Consider the following 22,949-nt stretch of genomic DNA (forward strand, 5'->3'; position numbering starts at 1 on the left):
TTTCCCTAGCTCCACATACTAGTTGTAAATTTTTAATCATTATTAAGTTCCAGAACATGTAACTTCTTAAAAATTAAGCCATATCCTATATAATCCAGTTGAAGATGAGGCAATTTCCCAAATTTTTCTTCAATGAGTTATTTCTTCTATTTAGCCATTCTTTGAGGCTGATAAAGAACATTAGTTTTAGCAAAATTGTGGTCTATCTTTTCTTTCTTTCTAGAATTGTTGACTTTTTATTTACAAAATCACATATTTTATAATGGTATTTCTCTAACTTGCTCAATCATGGGTCTTAACTGAGAGTTTTATTAAACACTTCCACATTTCTAGGCTTTGTCTCTTAAGATTCTGATTCAGTAAATGAGACAAGCCCCCTGATCTGTATTTTTATTAAACATCATAGATGAGACTTGTGATCAGACAAATTAAGGAAATACTGGTTTTATGTTGTAACAGGTAAAGAAGTATGATTATAGAGAACATCCACTGGTCAAGATGACAGAGCAACTTAATACATAACCTTACACCCCTACTCAACCACCATCCCATACCATTTTAAATATATCATGAAAATATAAAAACTATATATATTCAAAGAACATATTTTTCTTCATTACTGACTGCTCAGTGCCAAGAACTGTGCCTGGCATATTCTATGTGCTGTTTGAACACTTAGTAAATAAAATAGTTTAGCCACACTCACCCAGGCATGGTGGCATGTGCCAACAGTCCCAGTTACTCAAAAGGTTGAGACAAGAGGATTGCTTGAGCCCAGGAGTTCAAGTCCACCCTAGGCAACATAGCAAGACTCCATCTCCGGAAAAAAAAATTCTGATTTTTAAAAATGAAAAATTATCTTTGCTTAAGAAGAATGAACATCAACCTGAACCTGTGATAGAATGGAAAGCCAGCAATATCCCCAGGCCTGATGGGCTACAAACCACAAACAGCAGCTGTGAGTTCGGTTCTTACAGTGAAATAAGAAATAGAAGGACCTTAAACACAACAGAGGAATCAGAACTTACAGAAGATTAAGGTGGGACCTCTTTTCTGTGAAAAGGGACTGAAAAAATTTACAGCTAGTATGTGGAGGTAGAGAAAAAGGAAACAACAGAAAATTCACTGCGGAAAACTATGGCAAGTCACAAACTGGCTTGGACTGAATCTGCAGCATCCACAAAGGATAAGACCACCAACGTTGCTAATATAAGACTGGTTCTGAACTCCAGAAACCTGGGGGTCAGGTGGAGGTAACCAGAAAACTGCCAAACAGGGAGAGGTGAGCATAGTGAAGGGGGAAACATTCACCCTCACAGATGAGCTTGCAAACAAAAATGTTGAAGGAAACTAATGTTGCTTTGACAACCAAAAATTCAACCAAATAGCAGAATTTACCCTAAGGGAAATAAAAGTTATCAACCAATATAAAAATTATTTTAAGTATGTATAGAACCTCAAATAGATAAAAGAATAACAATTAGTTGTTATATCCAAATAATTAGTGCCAGTAAAAGAGGATTCTTTTATATTTAAAATGCTGAAATACAATAATATGACTTATCAAACAAAAATATGAGCTATGACTAAAAATAGATGGTTAAGAAAAAGAATCAATTAAAAATCCTGAAAATGAAAAGGAAGATATTGGTCAAAGGGTACCAAGTTGCAGTTAGACAGGAGGAATAAATGATTAAATGTACAGATATGTTAATTAGCTTGATTCAATCATTCTAAAGTGATACCACTGCATCACTATGTACCTGATAATTATTTACAATTTTAATTTGCCATAAAGTTTTCAAAAATAAATTTCGAAAAATAAATCTTGGAAATTAAAATACCACCTTAGGTATGAAATACCACATAGGGAAATTTTAAAATACAATTCAGCTATAATGAAGAAAGTATGTATAGTCAGGTAAAAAATTTGTAAGCTGGAAGACAGTGCTGAGGAACAGAACAGGCATATAGAAATTTGTTAATAAGAAATATTAAAGATGACTTAAGAGACACAGGGAATAGAATAGAAATTGCATTCTAAAAATGAAAAAAAGCAAAAAAAATTACATTCTCCGGGAATAAATACAGAATTCCAGAAATACAGAACAGAATAAATGGAAAAGAGGAACTATTCAAAGAGAAAACAGTTGATACTATTTTTCAGCATTAAATACACAACTAATATATCATACTAAATGCATAGTGCTAAAAGAGATAAATATAATAAATTTGCACTGGCTCATTGTTCTGAAACTGCAAGGACAAAGAAAAATATTGTTTAAAGCTGCTATAGAACAAAAAGAGCTTATCTACAAAATAATAATTAGAGAAGTCATAATTGTCATCAGTGACAATATCTTCTGGACAGCGGTGTAATATCTCCAGAATACTGAAGGTTAATCACAGGCAGACTGGATTTCTATACCCAACTAAACATTCATTCAAGAGTGAGCGTGCAACAGATATATTTGAACATATACCAAGAATAAGAGAATCTGCTCTTAAAAGATGTACTTCACTCAGAAAACAAAAAAACTCAGAAGGAAGGAAGTGAATACATAAAGCAATGGCAAGCTTTACCAAATATACCAACTTAATTTGGTAAATTGAGTAACTAAATTTACCAACTTAAGTTGGTAAATTAAATTAATTAAATTACTCAATTTGGTAAATGATGTTGTTATATCTAAATAATTAGTGCCTGTAAAAGATGAATCTTTTATATTTAAAATGTTGAAATAAAGAACAGGGTAGAGCAATGTTAGACAGGATTAAGGAATGTGAAGGACCTTATCTTATTCAAGCAGAGGCTAGAAATACTGCATAACTTTGCATGAAATATTCAGTTAAATAGATATGTTAAAAATGTAAATGTATCTACTTAATAGAAATGAAACTGATACTTCCAAACCAGGAGAGGAGAGGAAAAGTTCTGAAAGAAAATATTCATATGGTGGAAGAAAGAAAAATAAAATGTAAAACAATGATAAAATAGAAGTTATAAAATAAGATGGTAAAAATAAATTCAAATTGTCATAAATCACAACAAATGTAATAGATTTAATGGATTAAACTTATTCTGTTAAAAGATCCAGAATTTCAAGTTCAGCTATATTGTGGTTATGAGACATATCTAAAACAAAACACAGAAAGTTTGATTTTACAAAGGCAATAGAGTTCGTTACCAGACTGGGCAACATAGCAAGTCCCCAATTCTACAAAAAAATTTAAAAATTAACCAGGCACAGTGGCACACACTTGCAGTCCTAACTACTAGGGAAGCTGACACAGTAGGATTGCTTGAGCCCAGGAGTTCAGAGGTTGCAGAGAGCTATAATAGCACCATTGCACTCCAACCTGGGTGACAGAATGGGACCTTGTCTCAAAAAAAAAAAAAAAAAAAAACTGGTAGAAAATGAAGCATTATTATTAACATGATATAATTGTTTGTATAAAATAGTTTCCTTTAAGAAAGCAAACTAGGAAATTAGCCTTCTGGTCTGAAGAAGTCAGCGTGTAATGGGTAACAGAGAATATCAAGCTAGACACTGGATTGGCATATGACACACTAGGATAGGTAGGTGGTATTATATATTTTACACCTTCATTTATGACCTGAATGCTTCTCAAAGTAACTGTTGTAGTAGCTTACTCCTTGAACTATCTTTGGACCTTATTGACCTGTCAGGGAAATTTGTGTTTTTACATCTGCAGAGTTGCCACAGTCCCTGATTATAGATGTAGAGTAACTGACTCTCCTCAGAGAATTCCCTTTCTTGATCAAAATAAATATCTGGAATAGGAAACTGAGAGCTCTGTTCTGAGGCCCTAGAATGGTTCATTGGTGATAATTGCATGGCGAATTGCATTGTGTCCTCCTTATTTGGAGCATGGATTATCTATTGGACTACCAACATTTAAAAGAATAAAAGATAAGAGTCTTCACAGTATTAACAGAGGGATATGGCAACTAAAATAAAATCTTTACTTTCTTCATGCCTTTTTTAGTTCCTCTGCAGTGATAGGGTATTTGAATGGAGTGATATACTCAACAACAAGCCCTGTATACTGAGTCACTTTTCCTGTGCTGGTTCCAGGGCAAATGAAAGGGACTCTTTTCCTCTTCTAGATGGAGAGTTTTAATAATCTTTGGATAGCAGAGAAACTCAATAAAGAAAAATAAAAATAAAGAAAAAAATTTTGCTTAATAATTTATCTTACTCCCTTACAGGTTAAGGGCACGGGCTTTATAGTTAGGTTACTTAGAGATCTGATTCTGGCTTTTCTACCTTACTTGCTGTGTGACCTTAGACAAGTAATCTTGCCTCAGTTTCATCATCTATTAAGTGATAGTAGTAACAGTACCTGACATATAGTAAACAACTATTGTAATAATATAATATTTATTATAATCTTAGATTTGATGAGTGCACAACTATTTGCTTTCAAAGTTCTATTGCATATTTTTAAATGTAAATATTAGTAAATTAATGTTTAATATATTGATGCTGATCATATATATGTGTATATAGTTAAAATTATAGGAAAAGGCCTTCTTTTTCTATCTCTTCAGTATTTCTTAGTTGGGAGTATAGGATGAAGAGATGGAGACTTGGAGAAGTGCACAAGTAGAGAGAAGGAATAGGATAAAATACCTTTGATTACTCTAGAGAAAAGAGTCCAAGTGCATATGATATAGAAATGCAATAAATATATTATCTGCCAGAGGAAGACATGAGCAACAAGGGTGAGGCTTGCAGCCTAATTTCATCTCAGGAGCAGTCATGATTCTACAGAAGCTCCAGACTCTGTCCAAAGAGTATCCTCTTGGATGGAATATGAGTGTTGGCAAAATAGCCACATCACAGATGAGTGAAATTCCTTTAAACCCACAGACTTGGAGCTGAACGGGAACTAAATTGCTTCAACCTTTAAAAATATTGAAAAAGATGCACTTAACAGAAGCTTCTTGTGAGAGCCACTACTCTAATCTTCAGGAAAATCTGTCACATCAGCATTTAGCCTTAGGCCCTAACCTGCCTCAGGGTTTTCTCTGCATTGCTTCAGACCTGGAGACCATGATCCTCTGAAAGTACTTTGCACCCTGACTTTGTGATGTTTGCTCAGCCATCTGTCACCCACTCCCAAGCTTCTTGTGACCCAGTTGAGTGACGTTGAGACCGTCAACCCACCTCCAGCTCCACTGGCAGGCAGGGCGCTCGTCTGATCCAAGCTACCAAATCACAAAAAACTTAACTATAATTCATACTTCCCTGTTTTCTTTCCATAACTGAAAAACAAGCTCAGGTGTTCTTTTATACTTCCAAGGCTGATATTTTAATATACGCTCTAGAGAAGCTAAAATGATTCAATCACCTTTTGAACATAGATGGATATGGCAGTGGATGTTCAGACTTCAATGATAAATTGCCACAGTGTGAATTGTCCCTTTCCCAGGTGATGCTGTTTTCAAGCTGATGTATTCAGCTCCCAGGTATTTACTTATAACAGTCTGATAGTGATAACATTTCTCTCTACTGCAGTAGAGATTCTGAGTGCTTCTGAAGAATACGTAATAGAACATACTGAAATGTGAAGTGCAGCCACAGCTTTATTTCAGACTTTTTGTGATTTACTCTATGCCTTTGAGGAACCCTCAAAACACTTGAGAAATATGAGCATGATTTATAGCCAGTTTCTCAAAACATGTTCCCAAAAACTAGCTCGACAACATGTTGTGCACCATCCCCCCCCCCACACACACACGAATTCCATAACAACTCTGGAGAGTCACATTAGTATATTAAAAGCTCCTAGAAAAACTAGGATTAAATTAAACAAAATTAAATTTTGTGGTTTTTTTGTTTATTTTGTTTAATTTGGTGTCTCTCAAAACATATTTGACCATGAAACTTACTATGTCAATTAGAACAATTTTTTTTTTTTTTTTTTGCAGAATGGAGCATTCTATAGTGTATGTATGTAGTTCCAATGTAAAACGAAATTTAAGTGTTAATCCTTTGCCCTTGGATTTGGACTATTTAAGCCATATCAATATTGTAGGTTATTTTATGGTTGGGTAAGGAAGTTGATTATGCCAAATGCAACTGTTCTTCAATTACTGTGTGGCTATTGCTCATTAAAGCCCTGGGAAGAGAGCAAGCCGTTAAGGGTATGGAGGCCGTAAATCAGATAGTGAAAGATAAATAGTTGTAACTTAAATTCCTGGCCAGTTCTAAGTTTTTGTGCTTATTGCTGATCCAAGGCAGGATTTATGGTGCCAAAAAGAATATGAGGTCATACATTGTAAATTTCCAAGAACATAATTATAACCACTGCATTGCAATACTTCAGTATTCATTTTTGTTGATCACTGGGCTCAATTCAGATTTGTTTCCAATTTGTATCACAACAGGGATGTTAGTTATTACTGCTTAGGAGTTAATTAAATATTAAATCACAGCTGGCTTGAAAAATTTCAACTGGTCCATTTGCTGTAGAATACAAAAGGGAAATGTAGTAGTAATAGTGTCAACTGGGGTGTATGTGGAGCTGTATGTTTTGTTTATTTCTGTGCATTTTTATTCTTGAACTGTCATTGATGTACGCATTTTTTTGCAACTAGAAGGTCAAAATTATACTACACACAAATGTCAGTTTTATGAGTGTGTATTATCAGAGTGTGGCCAATTAGCATGCCAAGCATTCAACACAAGTGATTCATTTGATTTCTTTTATATAACATTTTCTGTCATAAATCTGCTTTTATGTATTAATCAACCTTCTTCTCTGTTTTAGGACTTTTGAAAAAACTAACTACTCTAAAAGTAGATGACAATCAACTTACAATGCTACCCAATACAATCGGAAAGTAAGTGCCAACTTTTCATACCAGTCAGCCTCTCTAAAGCCAGAAACTAAAGGATATATTGAGTTTTCTACTTCAAAACGTTTTCTACTAAAGATACCAATAATCCTGTTCATCTGTCAGCTTATTTTAACTATATTTTATTTATATATATTTGTATGTATCTTAATTTAATTTTATATCTAAACATTGCATTTGCCATCCAACTTTATAATATCATGAGAAATGTTTACCCATGAAACTTTCACAAGCAAAATGATTACCCAGACCTTCAATTATACTCTTGCTGGTATTTTTCAGATATTATTAGTTTGATGTTTTTGACTGTATAGCAGCTCTGAATTCACTTGACTATTTCTTGCAAAATTAAACCAATTTTTATAAGGCTCTGCAATATGTATATGTTACCATTACACTATTAGTAACATTTGATATTCATAGAATCTTAATGTATTTTTAGAAGCTAAAGAGAAAAGCATCTGCTTAACTAGCATTTTTTAAAACTTCAAGATGAAAGTCTAACATTGCCTTTTAAAGATAAAATATACTCCATTTATTTGATAATAATTTCTTTCTAATTTTATATTGTCATTAACATTTCATTTACAATTCTTTAAGAACTATATATATTATCAATGTTCCACTGAAGTACTATTGTTTACAATCTGTGTAAAATGAGAAATCAATAGAGGCTATCTTCATTCTGAAATTATGTAAGGGCATTTTATTGAGATCTTGCCCTACATCTTAATGTGAAGAATCATATAAGTTCTTAATTTAACAAATTTGGTATTCTCAAGAAGGGAAAGCCTTATTTTTTAAATAGCTTTTTATTAAGCATAATTGACATACAAAAAACTGCACATTTAAAGTCTACAATTTGATAAACTTTGACATTGCTAAGAAGCCTTGAAGCTATCACCACTGCAATGAAGACAGCGAAAATGTCTGTCACCTCTCCCCCAATCCTCCTCCCCATCACTCCCTCATCACCTGCCGAGTCAGCATATAGCCCCTGATCTAGAAAGTTTAACTTTGATAGAGTGGAGCAACTTGCTAAAATTCAAACTCAGATGTTCAGACTTTGAAGAGTAGTAAAATTCTCAACCATTTTTTTTAATTTTAATGCCCTCACTCTACGGTGTGTTTCTCTCTACAGTTACTTGCATTTTCTCCAGTATAGAGCAGAGAGAACTTAACATTAAGGGTACACAAAACTAATTATCAGCCCGGTGTTTTTTAAAAGCAGGCACTAAGATAGGCACTAATCTTTCTTCTTTGGGTCAATACTCAGGGGAAACTGAATTCAACTTGTTGTATCCCTGCTTACATCATGATTGGTATTTGCCACTTATGTTCATATTTCTTATGAAAGTACCCTGGCTCTTTGAAGACAAATTAAAAAGTGTCAATAGCCTAAAAATAGGTAGCTTTTTCAGTAGGAAGTATAACCCTGATTTTGGTCATCTTGAGAACTAGATTTGTTGGTAATTTTTAGCCAGAATTTTGGCCTCTTGACCTCCCAGGTGAGGACCTCCCAGCTTTTTCTGGTGTCTGGTTTCAGCCCATGACCAACACTGGATACATGTGTGCCTTGAGCTCCCATCACACCCCAAAGCAAGTTCCTGCCTCTGACCTTCACCAACAGAACCTCATGCCAGACTTTGCCTCAGGAACAGGCAACCTGAAGCTCTAACTCTGTCTCCTCCCCAGCAGCCAAGCGGGGCTTGCAGCCTGGCTCTGTACACACAGCCTAAACCACAGTCAGTCTTAGTTTTTATGCTACCACCAGAATTTAGTCATGTCCTTTGAAATCTTCCTGGTAGTTGAATTATAAATGTGGAGAAAACTGAACTGTTTAAATAGTAACTTGGTATAAGCTTTTATACTACTATATTCAAAAGGAACAGATATGGAAACATCAGTTGGCTGTCAGCAGCTTTCACTTGCTTGGACAAAAGGCTTATTCCAGAAAAGCAGGGTGAGTGACTGAGAATTAGAGCATCTATGAACACTGAGAAGGCAGAATAGTGAAGCTTCTTATTGAAAGCTTCTCATTCTTATTAAATTTTCAGATACCACAAAGCCAGAAAAAATACTTACGTTCGATGACAGAAGCAATATTTCAAAAGAACTGAACACAGTGGGTGCTTTGTTGAAAGACCCAATAGAACTTAATAGAGATTCTTGGAGAAGTAGGGAGAAATCAGTGCTTTGATTGGCCATAATCAGTATAGCCAATATAGTAATGGAACTGTCCAGAAAACCACTGAAGCATTAGCTGGGTAGACGGAAGTATCCACTCAAAAATAATAGGTACTAATAGTCCAAGTGTTCTCTGACACTTCTGATTCTGTCAGTTCTGGACTTCATCTATATCAATTGACAAGAGGGCAACCAGCATGAGAGATGTGGAACTGTGATTTATAGGAAAAAAGCAGAAGAAATTTGTGATGTACATCTTCCAGAATTTTTTTTTTAAAATCATCTGAAGTAAGGATGTAACTACTTGAGAAATCGAGTATCCAAAAGTGTGGGACCATAGGCCCAGCTCTTCTTCTGTACAGCTCCCATTCCACTTCCAGACTTATTGGCACACTGTGCTCTTCCTCACTGAGGCACCAGGAGCCCAGAAAGCTGCTGCTGCCACCCACTGTAGTTCTGGACTCTTTCCTCAATGATAGCTTCAGAGTAGAGGAGTACTTTCAATTCCCACCCTACTTGCCTTCGAGGACACAAATGTCTAGGGGTCTTTGCTATAGGGCTTTCCTACTAATTACTGGGGAAACATTGCCAGAATATAACAAAAAATTCATGCTACAAAGTTAAGAAATTTTATTATAAAATGTATAAACAGCCTATACAGACAGGCCTGATGATAGTGATAGTACAGTCATGCCAATAGTGGACCACATATACGACTGTGCTCCCATAAGATTATAATACTGTATTTTTACTGTACCTTTTATATGTTTAGATACACAAATAGATACCATTGTGTTACAATTGCTTACTGTATTCAGTACAATCACATGTTGTATAGTTTTGTAGACTAGAAACAATAGGTTATATCATATAATGTAGGTGTGTAATAGATTACACCATCTGGGTTTGTGTACCTACATCTATAACGGTCACACAGTGATGAAATCACCTAATGATATATTTATCAGAATTCATCCCAGTCATTAAGTGACACATGACTGTAGTCACATCTACCATTCAATAATCGTACCACTCTTCTTGTTCACTAGGCTTCAGTCATACTGGCCCTTCTCCTGTGCCTCCAGTAAGCCGGGCTTTTCCCTGTCTCAGGGCTTTCTGATTTGTTGTTACCTCTACCTGAAATATTCTTTCCCCACTCTTCATGAGGCTAACTACTTCACATCTTCTAGATCCATACTCTTAAACTTCAGTGAGCATTCAAATTATGTGGGAATTTTGTTTAAAAGGCAGGTCCTGATCCAGTAGGTCTGGGACCTGAAGGGCCTGGGTTCTGCCCTTGTCACAAGCTCCCAGGTGATGTAAAAAAATGCTGCAGATTCATGGGAAACATTGAGAATAACAAGACTATAGATCTAGATTTAAATATCTCTTCCACAGTGAGGCCGTCCCTAAATGACCTTCCACCAATATAATCACCAGCAAATTTCCTGTCCCTGTTCCTGCTGTTTCTTTCATGCTACTTTTCACAACTTATAATTTTATGTCATCTCATTATTTTATTCTGTCTCATAATGTATATACCTCACCTCAATGAAGATCATTTTTGTTTCCCAGCTCCAGAATTCTATAGTTTCTGAAAATTATTAACACTAGATCCTAACCTACTTTTGTTTTTGATTCCATTATAGTTGTTGTATAGTAATCAGAACAACTATATATAAATTGAAATCAGTGTTCTTTAGTAAGAGGATGAAAATTTCAAACATTAATGATGTTTGTAACGAGTATGGCTTCATATTTAGAACTGTCATGCACCTACTTTCCTACTGAATGCCTTGATTCAGAGTTAAAATGCAAAATAAGAAATAGAGAAATTATGTAAGTGAATATGGATGCTAGGTTATTCACATACTTCATTTGATTTTCATTTTAGTTTTTACTGGATAATTATCTTAAAAGTATTAAAAAGTTTTATCAAAAATAAAAGTTTCATAAATTGCCAAATGATTTATGTTTTTAATGAAACACTCTACCTGTAACTTGGGGCAATGAAAGCCTAGAAATGTGAAGACCAGATACAGTGACCAAAAATATTCTTATTCTGCACACAGAATATTTCAATATTTCAGACTTATCTTAAAAACTCCTGGAAGAATTCATTTTTCACAGTTAAAATGGATTCCATGACTTTTGTGCCAAATGGCTTGTAAAATTAGTTATTTTGTTGTTGCTGAACTTTACTATGTGCCTAGGAGTTTCAGCAGCTCTAAGAGTTTAATATCAAATAAAAATGATAATGTATGCCTTTTTTTGTACTCACGGTGTTCCAGACCTCATGTTTGGTGCTTTCTTTACAGGTATTATCTTATTTACTTAAAGGCCTCGTTAGCACTATATGATATGTATTATGTCACTATCAACAGATACAGAAACAAAGGCAGAGAGAAGTCACCAGACTTCAATGCCAAGCTGTAAACTGAACTATATGTGATGCCTCTTTATATATATGGTCATTGAGTCACCCATTTTGTAAATAACTTCATATTTGGTCATTCAATGGGTCCCATAAGTCTACCTGCAAAGGAGGTACACTGCAAAGGAGGTACTACCGCACTCTGAGCCTTATCTTCTTAGCTTTGTGTCTTGGATAAAAGCAATGAAAACTTAGAAATCTGAATGGGTATTTTTAAAAGCTGTTCCTTCATAGAGTATGGTCAAACAGAAAGATTGCTGGACTAGGAATCAAGAAATCTAAGTGTCTATGCAAAGCTAAATAAATCCCTTCTTCTCTATGGGCTTCAGAGGCCTGAAGGGTAACATGTGGCTTTGAGATGTGAGGTGACTTGCCAAGGGTCATTAATAGCTATGACATAAAAGCAAGCTTCATGGACAAATAATTTTGGAGGACTCTGTATACAAGTTAAAGAAACACTACTAACTTATCATTTCTTTTTCCAGATATAGTATCAGTCTCATGTTTATCTTTTGTATCATTTAACTTTTTGCTTATTTTTCCAAGTTTTCTCAACTAGAATATAGGCTCCTTGAGGGCTGGATCATGTCTTGAATGTTGCTCATCTCCTTCATTGTGCCAAGACAGTATGGCACAGAGGATTGTTTGCAAGCCTTGGAACTAGACTTCAGTTTTGATCCTGGCTCCTCCACCCATTCACTAACTGACCATGAGCAAGTCATTTCATGTCTCTGAGCCACATTTTTCTCATCTGTAAAATGGAAATAATAATTGTCAGAAATTGTTGTGGCACTTAGAACTAGATAGCCTTCAATAAATTATTACAGTCATTATTTTATTAATAGTAAAATCAAAAAAGATATTTATTGATCATTGCTTATGTTCATCTATATGAGGTTTAGTTATATTACATGAATGAAATATCTGGTTCTAAAAAAGAAAAATATTTTGTAAGTATTTGCAAATGTAGTAATAATACAATGTCTTAGTCTGCTCGGGCTAACATAACAAAATTTCATGGATGGGGTGGCTTAAACAATAGATGTTTACTTCTCACAGTTGTGGAAGCTGGGGAGTCCAAGTCCAAGGCACCAGCAAGGTAGGTTCTATTCTGAGCCCTCTTCTCTTGGCTTGTAGGTGGCCACCATGTCGCTGTGAGTTTACATGACCTCCTCTTTGCATGAGTTGGTTGTCGGAGGGAAGAACAGGCCCCAGTTTCTCTTCTTGCAAAGGCATTAATCCCATCATGGCCCCACCCTTATAACTTTATCCAACTCTAAATTATCTCCCTAAGGCCCATCTCCAAATACCATCACATTGGGGGTTAACACTTCAACATATGAATTTTTATATGTTCAGTCCATAACATGTATCTTTTAAACTTACAACATCTATTCTTAGGAGATGAGGTGTTTGAAATTGTTTCCATGCTTTGTGACAGAGTCCTGAAGAATAAACTGTTTTGAATCATAGTAGTTGGTTTTCAAGTCAAAGAACTTAGAGCAGTTTAAAAAAGAAAAGAAAAAAGAAAAAAAAGTAATGCATTTGCCAGAGTAATAAAGGCATCTTCACATTTGCACAAAGTTATTGAGAAAAGTACAAAGAAATGATCAAATGGAATTTCATTGGTGATCGTATAAGATTTCAGTTAAAGCACAAAACCACTAATGATATCAATTTAAGAGCCATCCTCCTTCACTGCCTACTTCCTCCTCTACTTCCTTCCCCAGCATTTCAGAATTGTGACTGTTTATGTGCTATGAACAAATATTATTTGCAGTACTTACTCCTGCATGCATGAAATGTTTCCATATTTTTCATTAGTTAAGAAATCTTTCAGTCTCCCAATGTGGAACATATAGTATCTTTTTAAAAAAATAGTTCTTGCTAATGAATGAAGCTATTCTCTACTCATGGGTTGCAGATCTGTTGACTAAAAAATACTTTAAACAATATTTCACATTTGGGTGATATTTTTCTCCAATAATCTAATGTAATTTTTTTGCAAATTTTATTTTCAAGCGTCTAATCAACTTTCTAAATAGTGAAAAGGAAAGCAAAGGTTTCTAGTTGTTTTCGATAGCTGGGAAAATTTGGTTCAAATGAAAAGTTTATTATCTGTATGATAATGATAGCTGCTTAAAATCACTCAACATTTCAGAGGTAAAATCTAGATATTTACATTTCTAATGAATGCTGTTTTTGTCATACTTCTGGATTCAGCATAGGCTGTGAGATTTAGTACTAAAACGGGGTGTGTTTTATTTAGAAAACAGTATAGAAAAGAATTAGTCTGACTGAAGTTTGCAAATTTCCTACTATTATTTAGAAGCAGCCCAAGCAACTTATCTAATGTTAAAAAGAAAATTAAGAATGGAACCTAAAACTTGATTCCTAGCCTAAATTAAATGAAATTGATTGTAGAATCTCTGAAAATGAGTATAAAAGCAAAAGTTACTTAACATTTACTATGTGCCCATTCTAAGTGTTTTACATGTATTGATTCTTTTATGTGTATTTAGGCATTATGACACATGATTAAGTACTGCTGTCACCTGCTTTTGCTCAGTAATGAAACTGAGGTACACAGTGATTAAGTAACTAGTAATTATTAGGGTCTAGACTCCAATCTCAGCTGCCTGGCTGCAGTTGGGTGTCTACTTTGGATTATACTGGCATTTTAGGCAGTGAATATTTAAGCAGCTCATCTTTGCCAAACAAGTCAGTCTCTCTCTCTCTCTCTCTCTCTCTGTCTGTCTCTCTCTCTCTCTCTCCCTCTCTCTCCCTCTCTCCCTCTCTCTCTCTCTGTCTCTCTCACTCCCTCTTCCTCCTTCCTTTCCTCCCTGCCTCTGCCACCCTCCCTCTCTCTCTTATATTCCTCTCTACTTCTCTACTAAATCTTTGTTAATACAACAACAGTTCTTCAGAGTCATCTGAAATTTACCTCCCCCACATCTTACTAAACAATTTTACATTCTGTTGAATAGAAGGCAGTTTTATTTTATGAAACAACTGATCTTAACAAGGGAATATCGCAGGACAACTTTTACATGTTTCAGAAATAGATTGTTCAAGATGTGTTTTTGTTTTTCAGGGTTCTCTGCCTCGTAACAGGCCACTTTAATGGAATGTGATATCTATTCCATTTAGCATTCAGGGGTTTAGCATATATTTAATCTTCATTGAAACTCTATATGTTAGATGTTATCAACCAATTTTATAGGTGAGAAAACAGGGGTTAATAGTAGATAAAGGTCACTCAACTATTAAGTATCTACACTAGAATTGGAACTCACACCTGTCTAAATATTTTCCACTGAATTACATTACTTCTGTTAAGAATTAAAAGTGAATTAAGAAGGTGAAGCCCAAAGCTAGTTATTTTTATATTTATTATCATCTACATTCATCATAGATTAATTATATCTAATGGTCACCACTGATGTTAAAGTGAAATTATAAATTATCTATGTAGTATATTCACAATCTTTCTTCCATATTAGCTAGGTAATTGAGGGTTAATGATACAGTAATATTTTTCCCATCCAAGAGCAACTCATGAACATGAAACTAAAGTAGAGAAAACTGTACAGAATATTTTTAGAAACTGAAGTCAATAGTGTTGATTTCAAACATGATTATTCCCAGTAGCATCATTCATTCTGAAGCATATGTGACCTAAACAACTATTGTAATATTTGTATGTCATTTAGTATTTATTGACATGTCTATTTTATGTGTTTAAATGATACTCTTGATAGATTTGGAAAGGTTTTATTTAAATCCTTGCAACTTATTGTGTGGCCCCTGCACTGGCAGCATCTCATTATCTAGGAGCTGGTTGTGAATGCAGGACCCGGGCCTCACCCCAAACCATTGAATCATAATCTGCATTTTATTAAGTTCTCCTTGTGACTGGCATGCACATTGAAGTTGGGGAAACACTACTTTAAAGTACTTCACACATTCTTTGCAACTTATTTTTAATTTCCACAATTATAAAAATAAAACATCTAAAAAAATAATGGTAACCTTTGGTCTATTTTTTGACCTCATTACGAAATGTCAGTGGTAATCTGATTAAGTGCAATAACTGTTTTAATACAGGATTTTGTATTAAAACATCTTAAATGATTTTTAACAAAATAGTGACCAATAAAGTCAGCTGGAATTGTAGGTTATGAGTTTGAATCTTTGGAATTTCAGAGATCATTGAGGAATATGTGTTTTGCACTTGAAAGCTCTTCGTTGCAACCCAAAGATGTAAAATACTTTCAGGCTCTAAATTATTCATTCCTTATTGCCCATGGTGCAGTAAAAATGTCTTTTTAATATAGGAATTCTTTGCTCTGCAGAGTAGTGCGGGACTGTATAGAAATCACCAAATAATGGTGGGCGCCTGTAATCCCAGCTACTTGGAAGGCTGAGGAAGGAGAATCGCTTGAACCCAGGAGGCGGAGGTTGCAGTGAGCCGAGATCATGACACTGCACTCCAACCTGGGCACAGAGCAAGATTTAGTCAAAAAAAAGAAAAAGAAAGAAAGAGAGAGAGAGAGAGAAAGACGAAGGGAGGGAGGGAGGAAGGGAGGAAGGGAGGAAAGGAGGAAGGGAGGGAGGGAGGGAGGGAGGGAGGGAAGGAAGGAAAGGAAGGAATCACCAATCTGTATTTTTCCTACTGAATTATCAACACTCAACACAGACTAGTTTTGATCACTGATGTGTATGGCATTTCCCACACCAAGCAATTCTCCAGTTCTCTGTGGACACCAGCTGGGTGCCCTACAATTTAACTCAATTTTGACACATCTACCTGAAGTTAGAATCAGATCCCACAGGTTCAGGGCTCAGTCCTACAAAACTATCCCCCCTCTTCAGATGCCAGCCACAAGTCCAGGCCTCCTGTACTTCTGACTGACCACCTACAAATTGGGGCTTCCTATCACTCCCTCTTGAGGCTCAATCACTTGCTAGAATGGCTCACAGAAATCAGGAAAACACATTAACCAGTTTATTATAAAGGATATTACAAAGGATACAAATGAGCAGCCACATGAACAGGTACAAAAGGAAAGGTGTGTGAGAAGGGATGCTTCCATGTCCTTGCTGGGTGTGCCACCTGCCCAGCACTTCCGTGTGTTTGGCAACATGAAAACTTTCCAAGCCTTGATCTTTTGGGTTTTTATGGAGTCTTCATTATATTGGGCTGATGGATCACATCATTGTCCATTGCTGATCAACTCAACCTTCAGCCTCTCTCCCCTCCCCAGAGGTCAGGGGGTGAGACTGAAAGTTCCAACTCTAATCACAAAGTGGTTCCCTTGGCAACCAGCCCCCATTCTGAGGCTATCCCAGAGCCCTTAGCCATAAGTCATTTCATTAACATACAGAAAGACGCTTATCACTTTGGCAATTCCAAGGGTTTTAGGAGTTCTGTGCCAAGAACTGGATGAAGGTCAAACATGTATTTCTTATTATAAATCACAATATTTCACAGGGATAGTAAAAATTACCATGTAATCTGAAACTGTGCAAAACAGTCTTAATAATCAATGGGAAACATTATGATTGTTCTTACAAAAGGTCTTTTAAACCTTTTGTCCAAGCATTAAATACTGTTAATGTAGTTTACAAATATATAGGAAAATGAAAAAACTGGTAAAACTAATAGTTTTTTTTGTATATGGTAATATTAAACATTAGAAACATTGAGAATTAAGGCTTATTTTAATTTAAAAAAAAATATCAAGGTTAGGTTGAACAATGCTTGCCTTCTTTTCATGATATGTTGTTAAACAGTGTGAACATCTTTTCTGTGCATTAGTGAATTGTCATTTTCCTTTTAAGTTTAGATCCACTTCCAAATTTTATCTTTTGTGCTTTCAGTGTCATGAGGTATCTCTGAAAGTTCCTTTAATGTGAGGTTTATTGCCAGCAACTTCCTCTGGGACATCTTCGTTCTTTTCATCACACTTTCCTCATTTATGTATATAATTTTGCCTTCACTAAGTCCTGTGGAAGCTTATCTAGAGTCTTTCTAGTAGTAGCAGTGTCAGCATTTCCATGGGCAGCAATTTTTTCTATTATTCCATTTACATTAGATTCAAATTTATTTTGTACAATATGCTTGTATTAGTCAGGGTTCTCATAGGGGAACAGAACTAATAGGAGATATATATGTGTGTGTGTGTGTGTGTGTGTGTGTATACACATATATATAAGCTTATTAAGTATTAACACGATCACAAGGTCCCACAATAGGCTGTCAGCAAGCTGAGGAGCAAGGAAGCCAGTCCTAGTCCCCAAACTGAAGAACTTGGAGTTTGATGTTTGAAGGCAGGAAGCATCCAGCACTGGAGAAAAATGTAGGCTGGGAGGCTAGGCCCATCTCACCTTTTCACATTTTTCTGCCTGCTTTACATTCGCTGGAAGCTGGTTAGATTGTTCCCACCAGATTAAGGGTGGATCTGCCTTCCCCAGCCCACTAACTCAAATGTTAATTTCTTTTGGCAACACCCACACAGACACACCCAGGATTTATACTTTGTATCCCTCAGTCCAATCAAGTTCACATTCAGTATTAACCATCACAGTACTAAAAGTTTATTCTATGCTGTATGCATATTACCTATTGTTACTTTCTGCCATGATGCTTGAATGTTTTAAACTGTATATTTCATGTCATATTTCATCTAGAACACAGGTAAAGAAACTGCATGATCACCAGTTGTAGCATGAATAGCCTATTCAAAAGTCTGTGTAAGATAATGCACTTTAAAAGTTGAAATAACTCCTTGGTCTATAGGCTGGATTAATGACGTTGTCCTTGGTGATATAAAACAAATTTTCACATTTTAATTTCAATCTCCAAGAGAATTAGGGTGACCAAGAGCATTATCCAATAGTTGTAGTGCTTTAATGGTTAAATTATTTGGTGTATAGTATCCGTCTACTGCTGAGAGACAGGAAGGCAACACATATTTTGCTGTCTGTGTTGCCAAATAACAGATGGGCAATGACCAATCCTTGACAGACTTTGAAGGAAGTGATGTGACCGGTTACTGATCACAATGTGCATCTATTATTCACATTGTGATATGTGGACTGAAGAAACTGAGATGCAGTTACTCAGTTAAGGTAACTGAAATTTGAGCCAGGTTGTTGGGAGACTAATGTTGTTTAATAAAACATGACAACTGAAATGTGCACACATTGGAATTGTGCAAGGTGACAACCACCAAGACTAACTTCAGTACATGTTTTTATAAAAAAGAAAAAAGAGAGAGAAACCTTAATCATATAATTTTCATTAAATACCTTCTCTAACTTCTGCCTCTGAACATAAATCTGTAATTTTTATTTTAAAAAATTCCTAGTATTTATGACTCCCTGCTGAGTACACAACCCCAAACTATTGATAGAGACTTTTATGCAATTCTAAAAAATTTATTGACTGCATTATATATGTAAGACCCAGTACTAGACTTCTTTTTTTTTTTTTTTTTGAGAAACAAACTCTGTTACTAGATCTCTCACATATATGGATTCCTGCCCCCGCAAACACACATCCACAGAGTAACACAGTTGTGTACACTTGGCATCCCAGGAACATAACCATCCCTACATACGAGGGGCCTCAAAGGATGTTGAAACAAATTTAACCAGTTTACTGGTAATAAGAGGAAAAATGTACTGAACATGTATTTTATGACAGGTGCTGTGCTACGTTCTTAACATTTCATTTTAGAGTAACTGCACAAAGCAGGCATTATTAGTATCCTCACTGTAAATATAAAGAATCACTGGCTTAGAGAGAATTTCTATGATGTGTCAATATAAAAGGAAAAATTTTTACTTAAGCAACACTTTCCTAAGAGCTGTTACTCAAAATTGAATGCTGTGTTTCACCACAACTGGTTCTAACCAGCTGAATCTGTTAACGTGATGAAGTTTGAATGACCCTGGTCGGAATCAGACTGGTCCTAATTGCCTTAGATTTTCTCCTGACCCATGGGCAATAGTACTTGATTTGCATAGCTGCACACAGACTTGTGCACTCATCCCACCTTCTCCATAATGCAAATTTTCAACCCTTAGTGAGTATAATCATCATGACCCACTATCACCAGCCCTCCTTTTGTCACTGATTTTTTTCTCCTCAGCGTGCTACTCAGTGAATTTCTTCTCTCATGTATTCCCTTGCCTGTCAGATAAATAAAATCTGCTTTGATTTTTGAGCTGTGGTGGTCTGTGTTTAATTTATTGATACCCAAGATAATACAGTTAGTAAGTTACAAAGCTGGAACACGAATCCATTCTAACTGACTTCAACCCATATGCTTAATTTCTGTGTTCAATTGTTAAATAAATAATAGAAGGAAACTGCATTCAAGCTAACTAGTTTTAACATAAAAAAAAAGGATGCTGACCAGGTACAGTGGCTCACGCCTGTAATGCCAGCACTTTGGGAGGCTGAGGATTACTTGAGGTCAGGAGTTTGAGACCAGCCTGGCTAACATGGTGAAACCCCATCTCTACTAAAAATACATAAATTAGCCTGGTGTGGTGGCGGGAGCCTGTAATCCCAGTTACTCGGGAGGCTGAGACAGGAGCATCACTTGAACCCAGGAAGTGGAGGTTGCAGTGAGCTGAGATTGTGCCACTGCATTCTAGCCTGGGCGACAGAACAAGATTCTGTCTCAACAACAACAACAAAAAAAAGGATGCTAATTCTACAAACTTACTCCACCTAACTCAAATTCATTTTTCCCTTTACATTGGTAGAATCTTCACCCCTGGGGGTTCCTTCCTATTATAATAATATAATAGGAATAGTAAGAACAGTGTAATAATAATTTCAACAACACCAACACCAGCTGCAATGTATCTGGTGCTTACTCTGTGCCAGGCCCTTTTTTCCCAGCTATCTCAAACTGGGCATTGAAGTGTCTTGTTGCCTTGTGATAACTTCAATGTACATCCATACGATTCCTTTCTGTAGATCTGGAGTAAAGCCAGCTAAGTATGGACTGGTCAGGATTGTGACAAACTGCAGGCAAACTGAAGAACTGTGCCCATTTGAAGGCAGCAACTGTTAATCCACTTCCATTACTCGTCATGGAAGAATACAGACCCAGTATTGACAGATCTTTCTCTTTTTCAAGAGGCATCAAAAATCTGGGTCATTATGTAAAATTTTAAATACTTAAATAATTTAACACTTTCTAAAATACCACTGTATAAATCAAACAAAACACATCTGCAGGCTGAAATGAGCCCTGTCCATAGAACCTGCTAAGAGGCAGGATAATACAGTGAATCTCTACTGTCTGCATTTAATTCCCAGGGTTATTTTGTGTGACCTTGAAGAAGTTAGCCCCTTTAAGCTTCAACTTTCTTATGTGTAGAATGGGCTTTAAAATATTACACATCTTAAGGAGTTTTTATGAGGAAGAGAATTGTTTTTTTTTCTTTACTCTCTAAAATGCTTAATAAAATACCTAGCATTTTACCAATGTTTTTCTTTTTATTGTTTCTCCCAACTCAATCATCCCCTGGTCCTGCCTTCTCTACCCTTCTCCTTACCCCATGACAGTTATATTCACTTGTTCCAAGGATACACACTCTGAACATCTGGCTACAAAGAACACCTAAGTTGTAAACAAATGAAAAATTATTTTGTTGTTTTCAATGGCTATTAAATAACAGATAAATTAAGAAAGGGAAAAAAAACTATATTTATTTTACCAAGTTAAACCACTTATTTGATGGTATTAAATCATTTGAACGGGTAAATTAATTTATATAATATTATGTTGTCACCACATGAATAATTTTTATTTTGGTGAATTTGGGATATGTGGCTTTTTCAGAACGTTTTGCCATCTAAACTTTTAAAATGTCTAACTAATGTATTTAACTTTTCAGTTTATCTTTATTAGAAGAATTTGACTGTAGCTGTAATGAACTGGAGTCACTACCTTCTACTATTGGCTACCTTCATAGTCTTCGGACATTAGCAGTTGATGAGAATTTCCTTCCAGAATTACCCAGAGAAGTGAGAAATATACTTGTTTTCTATTTATTAACTTTTAATTAATCTGTTTTGCAATGAAATCTTAATGGGTAGAATAGCAATGTAGATTCATGAGTTGAGCTGTGAATAATATTGGAATTATCTACATATATATTTGCTAATTATTCTATTTTAAATGGCAAGTTCTTATATTTGACCCAGAAAATGCATTTGACTTAAATCTCACATGCAAATAAAAGAAAGAAAATATAAGTCAATTCATGCTAAGAAATATCATTTAAAGTCACTTAATTTCTATCTTTTGGTTTTCAGAATAGTTATAAATAATATTTTGGAGTAATTACATTTTTATTTCTGTAGCAAACTTTTTAAATGTACATATGCTTTTTAAGGTATCATGTTGCATTATAATATTAGTTTAACTTCCGAATCCACCAAGAGATTCTGTTAATTTTTACATCTAAGTGGTATTTTAATTACTAATATCAAAAAACTATGAAGTGTATTTTTTTAATTTACTTTGTGCTCAAGTTTGCTGTATGTGAAGTACATTTTCAATTGAGCATTTTCTACTAAACACTCTTATGATGATACAACAATAAACAATACATAATTATTTTAGAGCCAAAATATATATTAAAAATGACAAAAAACACTGTAATGTGAAGCAAAACTAAGTTTGCCTAGGAAATGTCAACAATATTGTATTTTTTGAGTGTGTATGATCTTCTGTTATAAACAAAGATGTATTAGTACTCACTTCGACAGACAAAATTATATGATATATGAAAACACTAATGTTAGCAAGTATTTTAAGCATAAAATTATAAAGAAAATTCTTCATTTTTAATATGTAAAAGAAAATCTAGTATAAATTGCCTTAATATCTAAAAGAATTTATATAATATACATATATTTTAAAGAGATACATTATAAAAATAAAACAATGCACATATTAAAAGAAAGTTAAAAATAAGAAAATCTATTACTTAAATTGTTTTAAAAATTAGAAATTTTAATATTAAAATAGTATTGTGCTCTGATTTTTTTAACCTATTTTATTTTGTTACCTACAGATTGGAAGTTGTAAGAATGTAACAGTCATGTCTCTACGCTCCAACAAATTAGAATTTCTTCCTGAAGAGATTGGACAGATGCAGAAACTAAGAGTCTTAAATTTGAGTGACAACAGGTATTTTTACAACATTTCACAATCATATATTAGTTATTTGCTGAAAGCAAATTATAGTTTTTTTGCCTACAGTTTTGATAACATTTTCTGCCTTTCATAGTATACGGAATGCAAATACTGATACTTTCTTTAAAATAGCAGAAGGTAAATTATTTTTTAAACCAGGTATTTCAAAATTATGTTATTTGATTATATCAAAAGCATATGTAATGTA

General features: G+C 34.8%; 2 protein-coding genes across 4 annotated transcripts in view; both read left to right on the top strand.

The window, feature by feature from the left end:
* Nucleotides 1–22,949, top strand: part of LRRC7 (leucine rich repeat containing 7) — a 1,535,715-nt gene that overhangs the window by 1,397,848 nt on the left and 114,918 nt on the right. For all 3 annotated transcript variants that reach the window (XM_050804492.1, XM_050804501.1, XM_050804511.1), the window contains 3 exons: nt 6,802–6,874; nt 21,435–21,564; nt 22,620–22,735. In XM_050804492.1, the coding sequence (XP_050660449.1) occupies nt 6,802–6,874; nt 21,435–21,564; nt 22,620–22,735 (319 nt within the window). The remainder of the gene's footprint in view (nt 1–6,801; nt 6,875–21,434; nt 21,565–22,619; nt 22,736–22,949) is intronic.
* The window catches only part of SRSF11 (serine and arginine rich splicing factor 11), a 763,374-nt gene that overhangs the window by 497,733 nt on the left and 242,692 nt on the right, over nt 1–22,949 (top strand). The gene's annotated exons all lie outside the window — the stretch shown is intronic.

The sequence above is a fragment of the Macaca thibetana genome, chromosome 1, assembly GCF_024542745.1.
Source record: "Macaca thibetana thibetana isolate TM-01 chromosome 1, ASM2454274v1, whole genome shotgun sequence".
In the NCBI taxonomy this organism is placed as follows: domain Eukaryota; kingdom Metazoa; phylum Chordata; class Mammalia; order Primates; family Cercopithecidae; genus Macaca; species Macaca thibetana.